The sequence below is a fragment of the Eutrigla gurnardus genome (genome assembly GCF_963514095.1).
Source record: "Eutrigla gurnardus genome assembly, chromosome: 19".
Lineage (NCBI taxonomy): Eukaryota > Metazoa > Chordata > Actinopteri > Perciformes > Triglidae > Eutrigla > Eutrigla gurnardus.
This window is the reverse complement of record NC_139930.1, coordinates 14512071-14537006: the sequence shown is the minus strand read 5'-3', so window position 1 is coordinate 14537006 and position 24936 is coordinate 14512071. Positions and strand designations below refer to the sequence as shown.

The 24936-nt window shown below is 41.6% G+C and overlaps 2 protein-coding genes across 5 annotated transcripts; both read left to right on the top strand.

Moving 5' to 3' along the window:
* The first annotated feature begins 344 nt into the window (after window positions 1-344).
* Window positions 345-2519, top strand: snrpd3l (small nuclear ribonucleoprotein D3 polypeptide, like). Of its 2 annotated transcripts, none has more exons than XM_084034683.1 (4): window positions 345-487; window positions 1186-1323; window positions 1866-2058; window positions 2298-2519. In XM_084034683.1, exons 2-4 carry the CDS (start codon window positions 1198-1200, stop codon window positions 2360-2362), a joined length of 384 nt encoding a protein of 127 aa, XP_083890809.1. In that variant the 5' UTR covers window positions 345-487; window positions 1186-1197; the 3' UTR covers window positions 2363-2519. The 2 variants fall into 2 exon arrangements, with proteins under 2 accessions (XP_083890809.1, XP_083890810.1); XM_084034684.1 differs by having other exon boundaries at window positions 403-487; window positions 1190-1323.
* A 663-nt stretch (window positions 2520-3182) lies between these two features.
* Window positions 3183-18164, top strand: camkk2 (calcium/calmodulin-dependent protein kinase kinase 2). 3 transcript variants are annotated; one of them, XM_084035757.1, is made up of 18 exons: window positions 3183-3445; window positions 7122-7408; window positions 7722-8063; window positions 9463-9510; window positions 10426-10479; window positions 11612-11663; window positions 11834-11967; window positions 12418-12454; window positions 12650-12671; window positions 12783-12871; window positions 13519-13718; window positions 13959-14012; window positions 14104-14177; window positions 14267-14354; window positions 14625-14756; window positions 15559-15662; window positions 15850-15873; window positions 17516-18164. In XM_084035757.1, the coding sequence occupies exons 2-18, from the start codon at window positions 7190-7192 to the stop codon at window positions 17586-17588; spliced, it is 1746 nt and encodes a 581-aa protein (XP_083891883.1). In that variant the 5' UTR covers window positions 3183-3445; window positions 7122-7189; the 3' UTR covers window positions 17589-18164. The 3 variants fall into 3 exon arrangements, with proteins under 3 accessions (XP_083891883.1, XP_083891882.1, XP_083891884.1); XM_084035756.1 differs by having other exon boundaries at window positions 15850-15903; XM_084035758.1 differs by lacking the exon at window positions 15850-15873 and having other exon boundaries at window positions 3189-3445.
* Window positions 18165-24936: the final 6772 nt, after the last annotated feature.

Below are 24936 nucleotides of genomic sequence, written 5' to 3'. Positions count from 1 at the left end.
TATAAATTATCTGTGTTTTCTGACGCAGTGGACTCACATATAGAGAAGACCACACTGGAAAAAAGTATAAAAGTGAATGCCAATTTGTACCTGTATTTGTATTGATTGACTGCATAAACTAATTTTCTCACTGCATTTTAACTTTTTTTTTTTTTTTTTTACCCTTTTTCTGTGTGACAATAGAATCAGGAACAGTCGTCTGGCAAAACACTGCAGACTTTCCATTAGCACCTTACACAAATTAAACAAACATGTAGGCTAGAAAAAACTCCAATAACAAATCGCCGTCTTACTTTAAAAAAAAAAAAAAAAAAATCCCACAATGCACCGCGAGATGACACAGGAAGCACTTCACGAGCCACTGTGGCATTGTGGGTAGGCGGAAAAGGCTCCAAAAGCTACGGGAAAGCGACCATCGCACGTTGTTGAGTCGTTCAGGAAGAAACAACAACAACGACAAAGAAATCCGTTTCGAGGCAGAATCCAGGTAATCATTTTAAGAGATAACGCAAAAAAAGCGTCCTCACCTGTTTTATTTCACAGTGGTGATTGTCTGTCTGCTTCGCTAGCGCTCATTCATTCGGCTAGCTAACCTGGTTCCGCCTGTTTGCCGAAGTCAGACTTTCTTCAGTAGTAAATCACATGATAATGTTAAATTAAGCACTTGCACCAGACTTTTATAAGTAGCAATTAACGTTACTTCAGTAATGTATGGTGGGCTTGAGTCTTTTTAACTACAACGTTAGCATGGCTTTGTTGTAACTCACGGAGGACTAGCGTTAGCTAATGTAGCTAATTTAGCTAGCGGCTAAGTGTGTGCTTTTACACAGTTGGGTCATATTTGAGACCTGAATTTGGGCATTCTCGCCACGCGTCCTACTAAATGCCCCATTACGAGTAGTTCTACTACTTAGTAGTTCCCTGTAATATGTTAGTCGTCGTAGGTTCGTAAGCTCGTATACATTTCCAGAGCTAATGCAGCGTAGAGACTGATGCAAAAATAATGGTTTCACATAACAGTTTCTTTTTTTACTTTTTTTACTTTTTGACCAACGTGTGGTTTCTAGGAGGTATTTTCAAATATGTGGGAATAACGTAGGTTCTGGAAAATTGGGTTGGTGACCATAGCGTATTGCTCAGGAGGACATTGTAACGATAAACGCTGTAACGTATTCTGTTTTTCAGGAAGGTTGAAACATGTCGATCGGCGTACCAATCAAAGTCCTGCACGAGGCAGAGGGCCACATCGTGACCTGCGAGACCAACACTGGAGAGGTGTACAGGGGCAAGCTGATTGAGGCTGAGGACAACATGAACTGCCAGGTTGGTCCTGGATAATAAACACAAATGTAGCTCCTCCTTGCACCCTAATTTCTACATGGTGGTGTCTTCTTCTACTGGTCCCTTTTGAGAGCCAAGTAGTACCAGACTACCACTAGTGAATGCCCATCAATGTGATGAGGAGCAACAACACATTTGCATTTCACGCTCCCCATCTGGGGGCTCATCTCATTTAACACTATTTGTCAAACCTGGCCCTCAAGTACAAGAGCCATGTCTCCCCATCAGGCTAGCTAGTTACTTGAAACACCTGAAGTCCAAGGTGTAATCGATTCTTCCTTATTAGATAATCAGCAGAGCTGCAGTGTTGAAAAACAAGGATTTTATACCACTGATTGAACATGGCTGTTATTGCAGTGTTTAATGGGTATGCCTGCACTGATATATTTAGCTGTAATTTTAGATGTGTGTAAGATCACTTTCATTTTTAGTTTATTTCTGCTTCCAGCCTGTGTTAAATTTGATATAACCGTAAGAGACTATCGTTCAACCATGCGATTTTAACTTTTTTCCTGTCCCCACAGATGTCCAATATAACAGTGACTTACCGTGATGGTCGGGTGGCACAGTTGGAGCAGGTCTACATCCGTGGCAGCAAGATCCGCTTCCTGATCTTACCTGACATGTTAAAGAATGCTCCTATGTTAAAGAGTATGAAAAACAAGAACCAGGGATCTGGTGCTGGAAGGGGCAAGGCCGCTATTCTCAAAGCACAGGGTGAGTGGAAAGACTTCCTGGTTGTTTTCAAGGATTCTGAGTTCTTTTTATTATTGTACTGATATCTTTTATAGTAATTTCATGCAGTTTATACATAATCACTTTTTGTGTGCACTAAATCTCCCTTATCGAGAGAGAAATGCTTTCCATGATTCCTATTCTGGCATATTTATGTTTACTTTGTAGATGATCATGTGACCAAATTAATAATTTATCTTTGATCTCGTTTTTATTTGCAGTGGCTGCAAGGGGTCGAGGCCGTGGTGGAATGGGTCGAGGCAACATCTTCCAGAAGAGGCGATAACTGCTCCGTCCGTGTTAAGATTGTTCCATTGTATAGTCTTTTGTTTTTAAGTTCTGTCTCCTTTGGATTGGATATCTTTGGTATTTTTTGCAATCCTGTGCTTTGCAATTTATTGCTTTACTTTCATTTTTTATGAAAATAAACATTTTCAATTTGATGTGTCCTGTCCTGTGGTAACTCCACTAAGCTATTCCTGCTGTCATGACCACTTCTGGTTTAGTTTAGTTTTTTTTTGTCTCCACTGAAGGCCATATTTACCTGGTTTCGTATGATAACCACAATCCTGTCAGTTGGATTTTGCATCATAAACTCATTTCTTGCACGAACAAACAATTATAGCTTAAATATAAACTATTTGGTTAGATGCACCAATTGTATTTTGCATGGCCTGAATGTTAGAAATTGCTTTACATAATGTTTGGCAGTCAATGCACATTAGTCATTTGTGTGATACTGGGCATGAATGAAATGTCGCCACATGCTGAGCAAATGACCTTCAGTGCATCTGGGGTGGAAAAAAAAAAAGCAACGGTCTACTAACTTACTCACATGCTTTATTAGCCTATATATCTACTGTGGCATGGATCAATCATCAATGTATATATGTTTTAAAACCTGGACACCATTTAATGTCCTTTTTCATTAGTATTAAAAAAAATCCGACAGTTGTACACTGCAACCCCCCATACACCACTAGAGGGCGCACTTCTGCCACAAAGTGCTTGTGGTAGAAACCCGCCCCGTGAAGCACTGTTTTATTTTTGTAGTCGTGAGTTAAACGAAAGGGGGAACAAACGGCAGCCTACACATCGTCCGCGGATGCATATTCGTATTTTTTATGAAGCATATCGCATAACGATAGTTCGCCCAACACTTCCATCCATGTGAAGCACGGGACCCGTGTGCTCAGCGGGATTGGTCCATCACAACATCGGTTATCGTGTCTGCTACATTCTCTCCGTTACTCAAACGGCTAGCTAGCTGTCTTACTACAGACGCGACTTAGCGCGCAGTTGGAGAAGAAGGAGGAGAAGAAGAAGAACCATCCCAATTCTAACTTGTAGGCCCAAATAACACGTTGAGGTAAGGTTGTTGTTTTTTTTTACTACAGAAAGCAGTCTGCTTTTGTTCTCGTTTAACGTTCCGGCGTTGTCATCGCTACATGCCGTGCACGTTAATCGGTCGCACGAGCATCCTTGACTCCTTGCCCAACAACATCTGTATCTTGACAGACGAGGCAGCTGCTAACGTTAGCTGAGCCGTAGCTTTGTGGGACTCCAGGCGACGCGAACAGCCGTGAATATGTGACAGCTTCGATTAAAAAAAAAACACAAAAAAAACGTGACTCGTCTTCATTTATGTGGTAATTCTCAGCTATGAGTGGAATATAGGCAGGACTGCACCTGCAGAGCCGCTGTGCTGTCAAATAGCAAGAATTTACGTAAGAACACGAGACAACGAGTCGACGTTTAATTAATACCCACGCTCAAAGTAAGTTAATGAGGGCGTGTGACGAGTCTAAACGCGTTGTTTTCACTGTTAGTACATGCATCGACATGTCCGACATGTGAAAGCAATCCATCGCATCCAATATCCGCCTGTAGGTCCTTTAATGTGATTTATTTCCCACCCTTTCTTTCTGCATATTGGATGCTTTTTTATGACCATTAAGTTAAAACAGTAGTTGAAAACTGACCTGCACAATTCTTGATTGAAATGCCCCCATTATAATGATACAGTGATAATGTGCACCATATCTGCTGGTGATGAAATTGACTGTAAATCCTTCTTTTTTTTCTTATTTTTTCTGTATATTTTACCAGATTGTCTTTGTTGACATATATGACTACATTTAGCTATTCTATGGATGATAATTATTCTGTAAAAAGTGTGAAAAACAACAAGTCGCTGTGACTTCTTGGATGCTGTGTTGCACGACTAATTGTGGTGTATTTTGGAGTTTGAAATATTTTCACTGCTGTTTCTGCTGCTGTGCGATAACGCCACTGTTAAGTTGGCCCAGGACACTCATCCCTTGCATTTACAGTAGCTTATCTCTTCCACGGCTCCGAGGATCACTGACAGGGTTGCCCCGTTGATCTTTTAATGAAGCGGGGGGGGGACCGTGTCTGTGTTGTTATTAATGCTGTGCATGGCTTGGACCCCCTGCAAGCTCTGATAAGTCCTCTCTCCCACCAGCTCTCCCCCCAGCCCCCCCCTGTCCAGATAGTGAAGGACAGGTCATGTGACTTTAGTTATGATAAGTGGCGCAGTACGGCATCTGGAGCCCGGCTGCATCTGTTGGTGTTTCACAAGGCTCAAATCTAACCGCTTGTTCTTCATCCGGCCGTTGTGATCACCAGGGATCAGGGAGTGGCTTTAGCCAGCACTTCAGTTTTCCATGATACAGCGTGTGTTTGTCTAGGAACTATAGAGACATGGTATTAGCTTGTGACTTCAGGGTGAGAGGAGGGTGACATAACCATAACAGACATGACTTGTGAGGTAGTTCCATGAAAGTAGCTTTCTCACCTCAGAGGTAAAGGAGTGCTAGGAATGTTTTTAGAAACCCATTTCCCTAATTGTGGCATCAAAACATCATCAGAAATCCAGCTGAAATTCTCATGCTACTGCAAATCCTGTTGGCCAGACAACAACTGCAGACATTAAATCACCAAAGACAGAATAAAGAACTGTCTGACTCCGTATTCAGGGCTAATTTCAGGACCGGAGAATGACATTTGCAGTGCTTTTATGTGTTCTGCTATTAATGATAATGTCACGTAAAAGAAATTCCCCATCACCGATGTAGAAACTGCCCATAAACCTCTTAATGTGAATGGAAATGGGCCTCGATGTGAGCCTTACCATTCATCTGAGATCGAATTAGGTCACGCTTGCTAAGTTGCTTCTCGGGATATAAAAAGCCAACTGTAGCGGGTGCGTTGCGAGTTTCATCCAGGGTCATGGGTCTATATTTTTCTCTCGTCCACTGAGGCCAAGTCCAATTAATCAGGGGCACATTGTGTCGCTTTGGTAGCAGTGACACCGCGTGTTAAAAGTCAAAAGTGTGAAACTAGATATTCAGTTGACTACAAACTGTTATGATTGTTATGCCATACTTGTGATGTGAACATATTTAGTTTTGTAAACATGCTTTCAAATGACTTTAACATAGATATCTGGCACTCTCTCTACCCTGAACCTGGTCCCGACGGAGGGAAGTTGGGCACCTGTTGCTGAGTAGCCGTCGGGTGCTTAGTGCCTTCCTCTCAGAACCAGAATCTATGTGTTTTATATTTGACTGTGTGTGGGTGGGCCGGAGGGACAGGCGCTTTGGTGTGCCTCGTCGTTGTTTATGTGTGTTGTATTATAACTCTGGAAAATAAGGAACGTCTCCATGTAAAGGTGTGGTGATTCTGTCTTCCTTTTTGTGAGTTTACATTGTTATATTTAGGCTAGCAATGGATGTAGAGAGGTGTCTCCTCCCACACATGATCCTCATTCTGAACTTGGCTGGAGCTTCCACTGTCTTGCTTTTCTTATGAATTCCCTTTGTTTTGCTGCATCTGTGGGATTTGCTTGGCTCCCACACACCGACAGTGCAACAATCCCGTCGAAACCACGAAGAGAAAACCTCTCTGTCTCTCATCCCTCCTTTCATTACTCGCGCAGATAATAAGCAGAAGATAAGCTGAGTGGACTTGAGGATGGAAATGGCCCTCTTGAAATGATGCAAATAAGGACTTTGGTTCAATGCTGTACATATATAATGAACCATGTTATACAACGGACATCAAAAGCAGACTGACCCGCTGCTTTTATAGATGCGTCAGATCCGTCGTGTTACCTTACGTGTTTTCATGCAGTAATTGGCACTTAACAGAACGCGCGGAAAATGTAGACACTCGGCGGAACGAGCTGCATCTCCTTATGTTTCACAGCCAGCGAACAGCGACTGTTTTTCCCACATGCTTTCATTATAACCGCAACTCGGTTCTCGCTTGGTTCACGCAAACACTGTGCTCCAGCTGTGTGCAAAGAAAGTAATCGGTAGTTGTGAAAGTTAGTTAGGGATTTAAAACCAACTAAGCCACAGTTTCATGAGCGTTAGTGTACACAGCGAGGCTGTAAAGGTGGACTTCTCTCGTCTGTGTGATAACAGTTTATTGTCTCGTTTAGCCTTGTTAGCAATGCCTTTTTGAGGAAAAGCTTCAAAATTCACCAGAGGGGTATTTCCTGACATTTAATATTGTAGAACAAAACATTTAAATATCTTAAGCTTGTGTTTAACACAGACGTTATGCTGCTTAGTAATCTCTGGGTTTTAGGAATCAATCCTGCAGCGCTCCATAATTCAGAGGAAGTTCAGAGGAAGTGTTTGGTTTGACAGCAGAGGAAGGAGATCTTCCAAAGTGAGAGGGGGAACATGCTGTCGTGATGCAGCGTCAACCAGAGGAGATACTATGTGCTGCTGAGAATTGGCCACTGGTGGCTGCCATCTTGTCAGGGAGGAAGGATGCAGTCGTTATGCAAGAGAAGTGACTGGTGAAGGAGGCAGGGGTTTGTAATACTAATGTTATTTTATATCATCACTAGATTTTCAGGAGTGCAGTACTATCTTTAAGGGTAGCTAATTATGGATGAATCAGAATGCGCTCTTTGTGTCCCAGTACTTGTACCCTTGGGGGCTCCACCTGTTGATGATTTCTTGAATACCACATGCATTCTTTAATTATGCTATTTGCTCTTGTCTTAGGCACCAATTCCCCCCCCGAGGTTTCCATCTGATGGAGCAGTGCTTGTCACTCTTTGTGAAGAGGCACCATGTTTCCTTGCCACGTAACCCCCTGGCCCGCTGCTGAACCGCCGGCCTCCTGCGGCCATGCGCCCCCAGCACAGCCCTCACAACCCCTGCCTGATCTGCTGTGCAGCTGTCCCGCTCCGCCTTTGAACGCTCACTCTGAGACGCCCTCTCCAGACCCCATGGAGTCCCTCATCGTGGTCACAGAGTATGAACCCAGCAGGCAACCCGGGGAGGAGGAGGTAAGATGAAACACACCCAGGTAACACCGTGGCTACATTCAGACTCCAGAAAATCCACTTGTTTCTCAAATCAGATCTTTAAAAAAACCTATCTGCAATTTCTTTTTCTTTTTTAAATCCATCTAAACTTAACGATAATGAGCATAACTGGAATCAATATATATGCCAGCCGGAAAGTAGACAAAAGTACATTGTGTCATATGGAGCTGATGATATATATTGACTGTCATATAATACCAATACATAACCAACCCTACAGATGCGAACATGCATATAAGGGAAATAAATCTGATTGAAATGTATCACATCTCAGGTAGAAGATATGGACAGTTCTGAGACGCCCGAGCCAGCTTCCTCCATGGTGGCATCTTTCCGGACTCCCTCCTGTGACCTGCTGTCCCACACAGTTGGCCGGTCAGAGGCTCTGCTGCCCGGAAGCCAAGAGCAAAGGGGAAGATTAAACCTGTCGGACCGCAAGCTATCCCTGCAGGAGCGCTCGCAAACTTCAACATCACCCTGCAGCTCTCCGGGACTCAACGGGCGTTATATTTACCCGTCATTACCCTACTCTCCGATCACATCGCCCCACTCCTCTCCACGCTTGCCCCGCCGACCCACTGTGGAGTCCCACAGCGTTTCCATCACAGACCTCCAGGTATGATCATGCCTTGTGGCTAAGAAGACAGTGGAGCCAATTTGAAATGCAAGCCAATTTGAAATGTGTCCCATCCTGGAGCCACAAATAATAACAAGAAATCCCAGGAAGTTAGCTAATATGAGTTTACAGCTGCTGTAATAATAATTATGAATATATAATTCATGGTCTCTGCGCCGGCCGACTAGTGTATTCCCTTAAGGACTACATCACATTAAGAGTTACACATGAATGAACAAACAAACCAGAGTCAGGCTTGTGCTCCTCTTGATTAATCTGTTAATTATTCAAATATCAGCATCGCTCTTGTCTGAAAGTAAGCCAGAACTACATGTGCATTTGTCTTAAAAGCAGCAGCACACTGATAAAGACAGAGCTTTGTGGATGCAAAGGTAAGGTCCAACTGTCTCAGTAGATGTAGATGGTAGTTATGATCCCTGTTACACATAATGTAGGTAGAATCGTGGCTGCAGTGGTTGTCCTATATTATTTTTACAGCCTTAAATACATTTTTGCTTTCACAGAATCGCATATTTTACACATGAAAAAAGGGAGCTTATTTTAAAATATCCTAATGGTGAAGACTTCCTTGTCAGGCGAATTTCATTGTAGGTTATTCCTCTGAATTAACATCTCTTTTTTGGACCAATAATCAAAAACATTACATTTAGAAATGTATTTTCTTATGAAGAGCTGGTTAGTCAGTGCGTCCCTATGTGTTATGAATCATTCAGGCTGGGTTCAGCTTGTTCTTAGCACTGTATGTATATCACTCATTGTTGAAAATTCACACTTTTCACTGGAGTGTAATACACCTGAACGAGACTACTTAGTCACTGAATTGTGTCTCTTTGTTTCTTGCTCACTAAACGTGCTCTGTTTAAGCTTTATGTAGAAGTAGAGATAGCAAGTAATAGTAAATAGCTGTTCTTTCAGAATAATTGCCAGCGCTGTTTGTTGTCTGTAGAGTGTGTGTGTGTGTGTGCAGTTGCGTCGACGTCCGTAATTCTGACACAGAGTGGAGAGATCGATAGGGAGACACGGTTTCTTATCTTGCTTGCTCTTCATGGTTGTAAATGCAACTTACTGTCTTAATTCCATTATCCACATAGTAGCAACACAGAAGGGGAACGACGGGGAAGCAAAGGGACAGTCAATGGGAGAGGGAGGTGCAAGCTGCAAACAGATTTTTTGCATGCATGAGTTTGGTTGAAAATAATAACGTAAAAAAATCAGTTTAAGGGGAATTTCATGGACCGGACTTCATATGGAATTATTAGGGGAAAGCAGCTTTTTGAATGCTCATGATGTATCTAACTGCTAAAATTGCTGATGTGATTTCATTTTCCGCCCCCTCTCTTTTCTCTTACCTCTCTCTCTCTCTCTCTCTCCCCTCAAGGACTGCGTTCAACTCAACCAGTACAAGCTGAAGGATGAGATTGGAAAGGTACCGTCACAGACAGCTCACTGATTGCTCCCTTTCACTGACTCTCCCATTTCCCTTCTCCCTTCCGCCTACTGCATGTCTGTCAAGTACCGCTGCACATAACCACGGACGTGCAGTAACAGCCTCCGCCACCCTCTCTCCCGGCTGTCCTCATTTTTCCCAAACTCCGTCCGGGCCACGGGAGAGTTAGAAGATGGGCAAGAGGCCGGTATAAATAGCGCTCTCTAAGGGTTGCGTGAGGCTTGGTGGATTCAGTTTGTGCACACTTTAGATTGTGGGTTTGGCGAGACAGAAAGTGCACGGTTGCGGTGAGTTTCATCATGAAGATGGAAATGTTAATGTGTGTGGTTTTGTGTTTAGAGGAGACAATTAGAGCCTTTCAGGACCGTTTGAGAGGTTCCTGTTATCAGATCATCTCTGGGACTGTAGGATGAGCCCTGGGCTGCCTCTCCAATCTGCTCCCCCAGCAGGAACTGATCCTGCTCCCACAACCTCCCTCTCCCTCTCGCTCTGTTTTTTGAGCATGACATTGTGCACACAGGCTACTAATTGGGCCTATTTTTTATCCTGAATTTCCCGTGTGTGGGCAGGGGGAGCTGGATGGCATAAACCAGATCCAGTTTCCTGAATTAGCCTGAAATCCAAAATGAAAGAAGCGAGGGAGCGATGATTTGAATTTCTCTGTTCTCACTTTGAAGCAGCTGGTACTCTGTCAGTGTACACTGTCAGCCCACACACTTCCCTCATGTGTGTGTGTGTGTGTGTAGGTTTGTGTTATTTGTTCCCATGTGTGTTTGTATTTATTGAGATTTCTTTGCACATAGTGTTATATGTTTTCTTTTCACATGAAAGAATGACAGCTGCTCAGTCTCACTTTATCGGCTTCTGTTTCTGCTTGACTTCTTCCCGGACCAGGGCTCCTACGGCGTTGTCAAGCTGGCTTACAATGAGGATGACAACACGTACTATGTGAGTTCAGCATGCGCACAAAAATACAGATGTGACTTCTGTTTTTCTCACTACTCTCTCATTCCTTTTCCCTTGTCAAACACACACACACACACGCAGGTAAAGCTCATAATAATCAAACCCTCATGTGACATTTACCGCTATGATTTCAAGTGCATCTGAAACGACATGTGAACATTTCTCCAGTTAATTGTGCCTCGCTGAGTGCTTTAATAACGCGCCCGCTTGAGATTTTCTGTTTGCTGTTCGTGATTATTGTTGCAGTTTCTCATTAAGCTGCATGATGTTGACAGGCAATGACACGGGGATTATTTTAATATTCCTCCCAAGTGACAAAGCCCACATGTCACAGTCGGTGATTATATCATTTACATAATTACTGAGGGCATTGAAAAAGTGTGTTTTTTCTCCAGAAATGGGGAAAATATCTACCAAACAATGTGGCTCGTCACACATTGCGTGCCTTGTTCAACACTGCCGTGATGGTTCAGCAAACATAAGACCAAATGCTTATGTTCTATGATAAAATACATTGTGTGGAGTAGATGATTTAAGGCATATTTTTTGTGTGTCTAAGCTTGTTTTTCCACTTCTCCAGTTTAATAACTTTTAAAAGCAAAAACTGTGAGAAATGCTGTTTTATTCAGTTGAATTATGGGTGTTACAGTCCTGTCACAGACCAAGCAGTTTGCCAGAAATATGATTGTTTACATATATATAAATATAATATACATTATTTATATAAGATAAAGAACGATGATGCAATCTATGTTACATGCAGGCTTGCATTTCAGTCATTTTGCACCTGGGTTGTCCTTTTGTGTATCTAGCTTTTATAATCCTGTGTGCTGATGACTGGAAGCAGTCGTAAGTGCACAAAGAATGTTCAAGGTGAGGAGAGACGTTTATATAAGCGGTGGGGTTTCATTTGTAAGTGTGTGAGTGGGTGCTCTGTCAGATACCTCGCTCTGCTGTGTCTCACTCTTCCTTTTTTTTGTCTACCTCTCTGTTCATCCTTTCCCTGGCCCACTTGGCTCTCCCACCCCGTCTGCCTCCCTCTCTCTCTCTCTCTCTCTCTCTCTCTCTCTTATCCTCCCCTCTGTCCAAATCCATCTCCTGTATCATCCTGTAGGCGATGAAGGTTTTGTCCAAGAAGAGGCTGATGAGGCAGGCAGGTTTCCCACGTAAGTCTGGAGCCAGGGACAGATGGTCCAAACAGCAGTCAGTCTCTTATAATGCTCCAGTGGTACATGAACACTGCATACCAATACGGAAACCCTGTCTTTCATCCTATCCTGCCCTTCTCCCATCTATCACTAATGCCCATCCACATTGTCCCTCTCTCCCCCGATAGGGAGACCTCCCCCTCGTGGAGCCAAAGCGGCCCCTGAAGGTGCCCCTCAGCCCAAAGGACCCCTGGAGCGGGTCTATCAGGAGATTGCCATCCTGAAAAAGCTGGACCATTCTAATGTGGTGAAACTGGTAGAGGTAGGTGCTGTTAAAACAGTTGGGGAGCTAATGCAGGTATTAGATTAAAGTGACTGAAAAAATCAGGCCGTGATATTTTAGTGACAAAAACAATAAGGCCTACTCACGCTTGACAGTCTTTCTATTGCGCCTCTTCTCTCTAAAGAGCTACAAAATCATATTGCCAACTGGCTAATGGAGCCATTTGGAAAGAACCCTTTGTTATTTTAAATTGCATTGGCACGTTTTTGCTCATTCTAACACATCTGTACAAAGAGGAAGCAAACATGAATTTGAAGAGTGGCAATGGCTGCCGTTTATCCAGCCTCCGATACAACAAAGCTGTGTGTGTGTGTGTGTGTGTGTGTGTGTGTGTGTGTGTGTGTGTGTGTATTTCTGCTGCATACAAAAGATGATCTATTGTCTGTGCGTGTTTACACTCATTTCCATTTCTCTGTGATTTGATGCCAGGTTTTGGATGACCCTAGCGAGGACCATCTGTACATGGGTATGTTGTGGCCAGAAAGGCCAGTCCCACACACACACACACACACACACACACACACACACACACCATACAGTCACGCAAAAGGCAAGCATTCAAGAAAGGTATTAGAAAACCCATCGTTTCTTTGTCTAGTTTGTTTGTGTCTTTGTAACTGAAAAGCTTTCATCACTAACCTCATCTGTATTTCTGTCACAGTGTTTGAGCTGGTCAAGCAAGGGTAAGCTAAGCCTCTTTTATGGTAATGATTGTGTCACTGGAATGAGCTCAATCTCATTAGTTATGATTGCTAATTGTGTGTGTGTGTGTGTGCGTGTGTTTATATATGCAGGGCTGTGATGGAGGTGCCGACGGAGAAACCTTTCAGTGAGGACCAGTCACGCTTTTACTTCCAAGATCTGCTCCGGGGAATTGAGTATTGTGAGTCTTCTAAACCTCCTTTTCTACACGCTGTCATATATATAGAATATATATATATTCTTCAGATGAGTACAAATATTTACATAACATTACATTTCATTTAATAGCCGCTTTTATCCAAAGCAACTTCCAATAATAATGCATTCAACCATGAGGGTACATACCCAGAAGAGCTATAATTAAGTACCTGCACTATTTTACAAATACAGATAATTACCTCCTCGAAATGAAACAACTTTGTTGCAGAATTAGCCGAATATGCAATAACATCCGATAATTAGGTGTTCTTCCCTATCATTATTTTCTTGTGTGTCCCCTATATAGATAAAGGTCTATTATATAGCGGCGTGTGAATATAGGAATTAGAATGATATAATTGTGGCATCAAGATGAAGTTCTTATGTAGGGGTAAGGAGAGGTAGCGCTCCATGGACACTGGAACTGTCAGAACCGTAATCTTGTCCTCATTATAAGTAGTTTTAACTGAACAAGCCTTGGTAGTTAGGTTGAAAAATAGATTTTGATGGCTGTAATTGCTGAAACATCTATCCAACTTCCTTCCGTCCTAACTCCATCTAGTGTCAGGTGTGTGATTTTTATTTTATCCCAGCAAGCCTCTGGTTTAATTACGTTTCCTACTTCGACAGTACATTACCAGAGGATCATCCACAGAGACGTCAAACCGTCTAACCTGCTGGTGGGAGAAGACGGACACATCAAGATAGCAGACTTCGGAGTCAGTAACCAGTTTGAGGGCGCCGACGCTCTCCTGACCAGCACGGTGGGAACACCTGCCTTCCTCGCCCCTGAAGCGCTCTCTGAGACCAGAAAGAACTTCTCTGGAAAGGTGAAGGAACAGTTTCCCCTCTGGTGATGATTTACATTAATGCTTTGCTTTGTTTTATGGTTATTAAATCTATATAAATACTATTTTTTCTTAGTATTCATCTAGAATTTACCATTCGAGTTCATATTTTTCTAGGAACTGGATATCGTTTGCTTGTACATTTGTGGATTTCAACCATCATACTCTGAAAGAACGATTTCTTCACATAAAAGTATGTTTGTTTGTTTTTTTATCATGTAGGCGTTGGATGTTTGGGCTATGGGAGTGACACTTTACTGCTTCGTCTTTGGAGTGGTGAGTCTGCACTAATATAGATAAATAGATCTGTTTGTTGTTTTGGAGTTTCTCCTGAATTAAAGTCTGCCCGTCTTTCCTTCATTCACAGTGTCCATTTATGGACGAGCGCATCCTGAGTCTTCATCAGAAAATCAAGACACAACCTGTGGAGTTACCTGAACGGTCAGTTCTGCTGCTACAATGTCAAAAAGCTATCACTCCCCCATGGCTGTTGTTTGTATATATGTAACTTTCTGTAACTGTCTCCACAGTGCCGACATCTCAGACGATCTCAAAGATTTGTTGCTGAAAATGCTGGACAAGAATCCAGAGACCAGAATATCAATCCCACGGATGAAGGTAAACACTTTTTACATTTGAGTGAAATGACGGGATATCATCTGCATATTGAGCTATCCTGATGATGGTGCCTCAATGACATGTGTTGTGGCGTAATTCTAATCTAATCTGACAAAAAAAATGTCTACTAATGTTGAAATGCTGTTTATTTAATTCTAAATACGACATTTGTGAAAGTCCATCAATAATGCATCTCTAGAGGCTCTGCATCTTTGGAATCTGAACGAAATACATGAAGAACACTTTTGTTCTCTTCATGTTGGCCCCCAGGTGCACCCGTGGGTGACGAGGCACGGTGCTGAGCCTCTTCCTCCGGAGGATGACAACTGTTGTATGCTGATTGAGGTGACCGAGGAGGAGGTGGAGAACTCTGTGAAACACATCCCCAGCCTGGCTACAGTGGTGAGTTTATGTACTTGTTCTTGTCTCAAAAAACATTCTCAGTCACCAAAACTGTCACATGTCACCTATTGAGACATAAATAATATAATAAGAATGAATACTTTTCAGGAGCAAATAAATTGCTTATTCTCTGTACGATTGGATTAATATGAGGGATATTTTTCAAGTACTTTTATAAAAAAAAAAATCTCTTCTTGTCTTCTGGTGATTGTTTTATACATCAATTTATGGTATAAATGTCTTAATATATGTTAAGGATAATATATTCAACTCAAACGATGTTAAATTAATTCATTTACAAACCATTGAACTTTAATAGAATGTGTTTCGGAAAAAATGTTTGGCACATAAAAAAAATGTCCCTCCTCGTCATCAGAGGTGGAAAACCAGACTAAAAGAAAAGACATCTGATCAGGCATAAATCACATACAAATGTTAACTTCAGCACCTCCAATGAAGAGCAGCTCAAAGCTGCTTCAACAAGCTTTCCAGAAACCCACGCATTAACTCAGAGACACAGGTCAGAGGAGCAAATTGGAGCGTGCTGTTCCATAGAAAAGCTGCATGCAAGCAATTCAGGGGAAAAAAAAGAAGCCTCGTCTAAAATGAAGCTTCAGATTATGGAAGTAAAAGCAAGTCTTATCATCAAATTGTGAAAAACTGCATTTGAATCACGAAACTGGCATTAAAAAACAGACAAACGCTCCATTGAGCTCTTCTATAGGATGATAGACTACAGTGTGTAGTGAAGTTGTGTCATCAGTTCTGGATCTGTGTATGATTGTCCTCGACCCTGTTTCAGATCCTGGTGAGAACCATGCTGAGGAAGCGCTCCTTCGGGAACCCTTTTGATTGGGGCCGTAAAGAGGACCGCTCCGGTTTGTGTGCTTCGGGGCAATCGCTCACGTAAGGGTTGTTTACAGACACACGACAGACTCGAAACTCTTGTCTCTCTTGGTTTTGAGGTAATATTATGAGTCAACACACCCGTGGCAGTGTGTGCTGTCCTCACACACCGCAGCCAGCTAATGTCTGTCGAGTAGTTTGTCAAGTATCCTGTTATTGTTTCCCATCTCCCTCCCCTGCCTTGCAGGAAAGGCAGAGCAGGCAATGTGAGGTACTGCTACATTCATTGTACCCAAAGAAGGTAAATAACTTTAGGAAAACTCATGCCTGCTGTTGTACTGTTTAAGTGCTCGACAGTTTAATTTAAGATCCCTGGCATGATGTAAGCAGCTGCATTTCTCATCATGGCTCTATCGGTCAAACGCTCTTGAGTTTGTAAACTAGCCTGTGCTAGTTTGGGGGTGTTTGGACAAGCCATCTTTGGGAATGCTGTAAGATGATTTATTGTATATTTCATGTGTGAGGGCTCTTTTTGTGAAGCATGTGGCTTTATGACAATTTTTAGCAATTTAAGTTGTTTTGCAGATTTGTCACGATTGCTTGCACACTAAAAGTGAATGCTGTGACAAAAACTGACAAAAGTGCAAACACGTTCTCTGCTTTGCAACACACTTTTAAAGAACGCTGTTTCTTATATCAGACACACGTATTCAAGAATCAAATCTCTTGCAGTTTTTGTGAAAACACTTCTTTTCAAAATGCAAAGATCTACCTGAAATTGGCAACATTCCCGTGCACGAATTAAAACCAATCTGTCCGAACCACTACGAATAGACCTCCATAACCTCATGTTGAATAAATAATTTACAATAATTATTTTTTTCAATGAGTTAACAGAAACATTGTGCTGATTACTGTCCTAATTCTACTTTTCTTTGTGGTTTCTGTTGGAAAAACTTTCAATGGTAAACAAAAGGCATTTGCACAATTTGTTAGTAAGGAGATGTTTCTCTTAGTGTTGTGTTTTATTTGGCTTGTGTGTCGATTTTTGACACAATGAGCCAAATTTTGCAACAATTGTGTAAGAAATCGTAAAAAAAATATTTCTAAGAACTATTATTGAAAGCACTCACACATTTTTTACAGGAAGGTCTCTAAAAAATCAGCTGATGAAGGCCGACGGTGAACGATCAATCGGTGCATTTCTCGTCCAAGCTAAATTTGACTTCTTTGTATGAACAAGGCCATGACATGTCACTAGAGATTATTATATTCTGAGCACCTGATCTATGGAATAAGGCACAATATTATAGGGATGGACAAAATACCCTGAGCCCCACCTGCTGTGATCCAGTTTTTTTAGTTGACACTGTCAGAGAGGCGTTGATATAACTTTGCAGTAACTCATGTTTCGCACTTTGTGGTGTTGATTTGTGTTATATTATACAATCTTAATGTGTAAAGCAATATAATAGTGCCACACTTAACCAAAAATGTCATCAGTGCCTGTCTGACACCATCAAAAAAGTAGCATTTTAAGTGGCATTCACTGATCAATACGATAAGTTATCCCTTTGCATGAAACATTCTTATCCTAAAGACCTGCTAACTAATAGTGCTTTGTGTCTCTCCGTGAGAAAAATGTGTAACTCCTGTAATAGAGCATCCCCCTTCCCCTATTTGTTTCCCCTTTTCTTTATTTACTTGGGTCTCCCCTTGTGTATGATATGTAAACCAACCCAACAGCGTTTCCTCAGAGCTGGCTGCCTCGCATTATGTAAGAGTGAAATGGTGCGTTTCAGTTGCTAAACATAGCTTAGTCTCGTTGCTCTCTCGGTTCAGTGGTATAGGACTGACGGCGGGCCCACGGCAGCGTTAGAACTCAACGCCGTGTCTCTTGCTGTGTTACTTAGGAAACAGGAGAGCGGTGATGGCATGAGGAGTATGGACCTGCCCTACGTGGGAGAGGACGAGGCTCTTTCCTGATGCGGAGGGGCTTCATTTCTGCATGCTGGTATCTGCCTGCCTGGAACCACACAGCACAACACCCCTTTACTCCACAGTTTTACACTGGCGGCCCACACCTGTGTACATTCCCCGGGAGGTGTGGCGGACACAGAAAAAAAAAGAGATATTAAGGATCTACGAGCAGCATGGATGTATTCCATCCTCTGCTCTTAAAAGGCTCCGTTTGTGGGGGACGTCCCACGGGAAGCGTCCTTCAGAGGATCCTCCTGAACCTCGAACCCGTCTTCGGCTCTTATTGCCCACTCTCCTCCTCTTATCCCGCATGCATTTATAGTCCCAGCATGCTTCTGTCTCAGGCTTCAACTGTACAGTTTCGTGTTATATTGTAGTCTAGCCACTCTTTGTGTTCCTCCTGGTCTTGACTTCAGGTATACAGGGCGATGGTGATGGTTTATGGGGAGGGCTGGTCGTCTTCGCCATCACCTCGACATTCTCTTTAGCAGGTTTCTTACCAACGATTGTCTGGTTCACTTCAGAGTAGCGGTGCCCAGTTTTGTAACATATTTTAGAGTGAAGAATCTGTACAGGTTTTCCCCAAATGAAAAAAGGGAGTGAAAAAATGTTTACTACATTGAATCCATGTGTTCATGTTCCCAATGCAAACACTCTATAAGCTATTTATAAACAGTTGCACGCTCATAGACACACGTGTTGACGCAGGTCTTATCACTGACTCTTTATAGGCTCCCATTTAATACAATCAATAGAAAGCTTTAAGAACTGGTGATGTAGTGCTTTGTGAACGTTTAAATGCATCTTTACTGCGTACAAGATGGCATAAAAAATGGCATTTTCCTCTTTTGCAAAGGTAGTGCTTTTAGTGAATCTTTGTTATAGTGAACATTGATATGATTTTAAGGTGTTTGCAGTATATTTTTAAATCTACCTGATGCATATGAGAAAAACAGAACGTGTTGGTGCAAAAATGATTCTGTTCGCAATCGTTTAATCTGCAAATCAGTAACTCTCCAATCCTACGGACAAACAAGGTTGTGTGTCGTAATACTGAGGAAGCTTCACAAGTTTCATCCACGTCATGTATTTGCTTCACTTCTTTTATGTGGACTGAAAAAAGAATTGAACGTCGAGTTAAAATTTGTGAATGTTCTCGTTTTATTTGTTTTGTATTGTGAGAATTGCTGATGTTATTTCAAAAGCGCACATTTTCAGGACACCAAAAACTTCAATTATGTCAAATTTTCTAAAGTAGCGTACAGGCAGTTAAAGAAAAAGAACCCTTTAAACCATTTGTTTTTCATTGAATTTTTGAGATGGAAGCATAGTGCCGCTGCAGATCTTTTTTTTTGTAAAATCTATGCATGACATGTCTGTAGAGGTGTTGAACTTAAAAAAAAAAAATGTCATCTTTGATCAGAGAGGCCACTCTACAGATATTCCAAATTCATTAAAAAGTATTTATGTATTAATGTGCTCACTTTAGATGACCCCAAAGCACTAAATTTGCATTTTCCTCTTGCTTTCCTTCCGTTGACCATTTGTTTGTGTAGTTTAGATGAAGGCATTTGATGTTTCTCCAACATAGAATATTGACACAATATTTATTACAACATTTAATGCTTCCACACACTGATAAAGGGATTTTTTTTAAAACGTCCCACTTGCATGTCACTCTGAAGTGTCTGTTTTCTAAGACTAGTACTATGCATATGATGTGTCTCTTTCTGTATGGTGCAGTGGTACGCAGTGGTACGCACTGGCACAACGTCACGTACAGTGGCTGGAGGATGAGGAGGGGGATATGTGGTCGACTGGTTTTATTTTATTTATTTATTCGCTTTGTGTTTTCCAGAAATGTGTTATTAAGTTGTACTCCTTACTGTGGAGTGCTGCAAATCGAGACACTCTGCCTTTAAATCTCCATAAAATGATTGTACTGTACTTCTAAATTCTGGAACTCAAATATAATAGCCGATTATCTTTTAATGCCCCTGATTTAGCCAGAGAATTGATTGCAGGAAGGCCTCAATTTGTGTTATACTGTGAAATGTTACCTCGTTTGCTTTTGAAACACTGATGAGAGATTTTACATTCTGGCATCCTGTAAGTCACTTTTATCTTGACGAAAACCAGATAGGAACTTTCCCCTTTTGCCCTCCAAAACCAACAACAATGAACTGTGGGATAGTTTGGGTCTGACTGCAGGGTGACAGTGCAAGCCACAAAAAAAACCTGTAAGATAAATATTTTATACATACAGTATTTAAACTTGTAGTCTTTTGCTCGTCCGTGTCAGAAGGGGCAAGCTAAGTGGTGAACCTTTTATTGCTCACATTGTTTTGCATTCTGCAGTGTAAATGTATTTCATTCAGAGGTTCGGGGTCTCTTTTCCCCTAAATGCATGCCAACATACTGAACACATAACTGTATCGTCATCGCATGAGAGGTCCTTGGCAACAAAACGGGACCTTTGAATTAATTATTCTATACATACTGTATCTTGTTCATCTTTGAATAAAATATTACTGCCTTTCTGGATGTTTGTGGTGGAAATGTTGTTAACAGTTACGGAAGTGCACCACTAGTGGGCGCTGCGGACCGTAACATCTTAAAGAGGAGACTAATATCACATGTTTATTTCTTATATATGACGACAGCGAATCTTCTACTCCAGTCTTATTCTTCCAACGTCTTTGAATGTAATGCATCTAAAAATCTACATCCTTAAGATTTCCTAGTTAATTTATATATATTAACATTATGTTTCTGTCTCATTATTTAGACAGTATTTTATGTGCAGTGCATTTTTTGAGTTTGCTTGTTTCTTAAATTTGTGTTCAAACAAGAGGAAACCTGCATTTAAATGCATAAATTAATACCTTAGTGACTGAAGTTGTAGTTCCTCCAAACGCCACTAGATGCTGAAGCAAACTGACTAATAAGAAATATGTGCACTAAAACAGAGTTTAACGTGTCAATCAAGGTCAGCCTTTAGCCAGATAGATATAGATATCTTCTCTTATGGTAGAAATTGTTTAAAACCCATGACTCATATACCAATAATGGAAATATGTAACTCCTATATTTTTCCATGACCATGTTTCTTAATTGATGGATACTCAGTGCTGATGTTTGCATGGAAGTTCATTATCGTGGCCTCTCAGCTGCCTGATATTCACATGCACTTTTTAGTTTTCAGCATGGAAAATATGTCAACATACAAGAATTTAAGCTTTAATCTCCACACTTCTTGGGGAAACAATGTGTGACACTGACCTCTTGTGCTAACTTCATAGAATTACTTGTTCATCTGTGTTGGAAATAGGAAATAAAATCCAGCTTTAGTGCAGGAGGTTTCAGGTTAAAGGTTCAGCCATAGTGCTAGTGAGTTTTATGCTTAGATGAATATTAAATAAACATTAAACACACAGATGTTACGCCAGGGACAACGTTATCATTGTGTGTGTGGCATCATTGGTAATTTTATCACATTGTAAGTGTGAACAGCTAAACAACAAAGATTGCAGTCATATACCTACAGCCATGAACATCAAAACATCAGCATAAAAAAAAATCTATAAGGCAGGTTGAAATTGCTCAAGTCTCCGGGGCTCAAACTCATCACAAATTAGGCTCACTGGCTGCAGAACAATGTAATTTTTGTTTTGTAAGACACAGTACAGATGCAGTTCAGGGGCCATTTGGGGTCTTGAACCATGCTGTTATGCCCCCGCTGGGGTCCACAGGGGAGCCTGAAATCCCACATCAGCAAATGAGAAGTGCTGATTGTGACAGAATCGGAGCCTTCACTCTTCATGCTCGGTTAATTGTTTACCTGCTGCAGGCTGCCAGAGGTAAGAAAAGAACAATAATGCACTCAAACCATACAACAAAAGGCTGCCTCAGCATTCTGCAAGCTGCACACTTAGACCTACTTCTGCAGGAGAGATGTTTCAGTTCAGTGGTGCTTATTTCTTCCATTAGCCCATGCTTTCCCCTGATTCACTACACTGTATAAGTGGTCTGCCCAATTAAAGCTGGTTGCATTCAACAAGAAAGAACGTTAACTTCAAAAACGCTGGAGTTGATGAAGAGCAAAAGAACCTTTCAATTAGTGGCAAAGCAACACAATGTACTTGCTGACAGTGCTGCACTTGGAAATATTAGAGGACAAAAGGAATTATACAACAAAAAGTGAAAAGAGCTCAAACGAGGCACTTGACATCAGCGGTGATTGCAGAAAGAATCCCAGTCTGAAGGTAGAAATGAACAATGTGAAGCACCAACTCTGAGTCATATCACAGAAGAACTATTAATTAACAAATGTCATTTAAACTTTTATTAGAGGGAAATTATCAAAGCAAAGCTCAGTCGATAACAGATGGGGAAATCTTGAGCTGTAATTGGAAAAGTAATCAAAATCTACTCCACTGGAATGTGTATACTTACTTTATCATGATAAACTGCAGCATGAGTGGGGGAAAGCCTCAGTTTTTGATTTGTGTGCAAAATAATCAACAAATACATGATCATGCAATATAGTAGTGCTATAAAGTAGTTTGAATGAGCTCCACCATAGAGATATATAGATTAAACATTAATGCACACAAATTATATCAAATTATGTACTATTTCACTGAAATGGGCCACGCCCTTTGTACTGTGATGTACTGACGAATCAAACGCAGCCCTCCTAATTAGGCGGCGGATTTAAACTTCCGCCCGGCTGCCCGCTGCTGTAACGTGACTTCCCGTTAACCGGACGCTGCTGGGAACACTGGTGCCACAGCTGTGTCATAGATAAACCAGTTGGCCTCCCAACACGGCCAGGCAGTGTACCGTTTGGACGTGTTTGTGTGGATTTCCCTTGTTGCTGCTGCAGCTTCCTCGTGTTTGGATCAGCTGGCGGCGCCTTCAAGGCCCGGTCGGAGTTTCCAGCTCTGCCGTGGGACGGCTTGAGAAGCCTGCCAAACGTCAGGAACCACACACCGCATCACTTCACCAAGCTAAGTGGGCTACTTGCTGCTGAAAATGTGTGATGAACTGGTTTGACATCTCTGCATTACTGCTCTTCATACTTCAATGTCTCTGAAGCTGCATTAACACACATTGCATTTCAAAAGAAGATGGTTGTCTGCTCTAAGCTGTGATTTTGTGTGATTTGAATGTGTTTGAGTGAATAATCATCTGCTGCTGCATGTAGATTGTTGTGTTCGGATGTTTCTGCACTAGTTTGTAGTCGTGGTCTTGCGTCTGTGCTGAGCTTGTTGTGTCAGACTGATGCAAATGATGTATTAGCTGAAAATTCATGAAATGTCCCAGTTTTTCCTCCTTCCACTCGTCAGGAAGCTCCAACCAGGAGTCCTGAAAGTGCCAGACGTGCTGTAATCTCTATTTTAGTGGTAGGCTGCATCTTGATGGAGAGGATGAGAATGAGAATAGCACTTCATTAAAATCACATTGTATTTAGTTCATGTCTGCACGATTTTGACTCGAAGGCAAACTTACTTACAGTACCATCTCATTTTATTTTTAGTGTCTTCATGTCTCGCCTGCACAGAGATGCTTTGAGCTTAATGCTAATAGGCATAATGACTTCCATACACAAGGTACATCCGAAGATGACATGTTTTTAATTTCCTAATTATTTGGCCATAAACTAAAGAGATGCAGATGCAAATACACATTGTATGACATAAAAACACATATCCCAGTGCCATATTCATCAGTGTTTACCCAGGCACAGCCTCTCCGTGCACTCTGCAGTTTGTAGCCTCGGGAGGTGCAATGCAGAGATGCTTTCTGACCTTGAAAGACTCCGGAGAGCAGATTAAGATAACCACGTCTTTGAGCGCTCCTCCTACTGTGGGATGCTCGCCTTCGTACGCATTTACATAAAGTTTTACTCTTGTCTCGTTCACACATTCATGCATTTTAACTTATTTCTCTGTAAAATAGTCTCGTACGGTTTGTGCCACATACAAGAGAAAGGTGAAAAGTCTGTAAAGTTTTTGCCGACGTGCACAGGGAAAGAAGTGGCCCTAAAGCCCTTCGACAATAAGGACTTTGCTGGACGGACTGCAGTTGAATATTAACAAACGGTCTGATGTTTGGACATCAAACTTGGTGCTAGTTCGAGTGGAGAAAAGAAAGCAAGGTGGGGGGGCATGAAAGGCCGGTGCATGGAGATTGGGGATGGAGGCATTTCTGGGACGGGGAGATAAGGTAACTTAAAACTACTTTCTGTGTCTCAGGACGGCCTTATCTGCATGTTTGCATACTAAGTTGCACCTTGAAATACACAATGTTTTTGTTCACACGTCTCCCTTTTGGTCTGCCTGTGCAACGACATGATTTCTGACCCTAAAGCTGAACTAAGAGTTTTTTATCCACACAGAAAGAAATCTGTGTTAAACCATCTCTTTACTCTCCTCATTTTTAACTAGCCTCTCCTCTTCTACTTGACCTGTACGCTGACCCCTGTACAGTTAAGTGGAATCCTTACCATGCATACATGCATGTCAGATTTTCTTGTAGCTCTGCTGTATCTACTGGGAGGAAGTTCTCTTCAGCGTGTTGTTTGGTTCAGATGGCTACAAGAAAAATGGCTTCACTGCTTTAATTTTGGGGATGGAGTCAGAACCTCATCACATATGTAAAAAAGAGTGGGGTTTAATGTGTGTTCTTTTGGATAACTGGGGAAGTGAAAGTAATTGAATCAAACTGCAGTACCTCAGTCTCCCATATCTTTAAACTTAAGTTTGATGCATGTTTTAATCAAACAAAAGGTCAGATTTGAGAGACTTTGCACCTTTTTTGTTTGTTTCCCAGTAAAATGAAATGAAAATGCAAATAATACAACACACACTGACAGAGTTGAGTAGACACATTTGCATCTTTAATTAGATTTCCGGTAATTTGTTTCGGTTTTGTGTTTTTTGTGTTTTTTTGCTGAAGAAGGAAACAAGAAAGCTCTCTCAAACTCCTGAGTCAGCGTGCTCTCACATCACGGTCAGTTCAGCCCAATAAATAAATAAAAAAGAAGATTAATTACCAGTCCTTTCTTCACAGACTGGATATGTGATGTTTTCTGTGGCGTAAGAAAAACACTTTTTTCTGAATTGACTGAATCCATGACATCAGTGCTTTGCTTTGAATTAACCAGCGTCCGAGTCCCCGATGTGAAAATAGACCAGGAAATAATACTCCATTAAACCTCCCAACCGTTGAGGCAACATCTTTGAGATTTTGGCAGCTTAATGCTTCTGCTGGACTTAATATGGCTCGATGATATGACGGGTTGTCTACGTGTTGGATTTAAAATCTGGGGTGAAAACATGTACGGTGT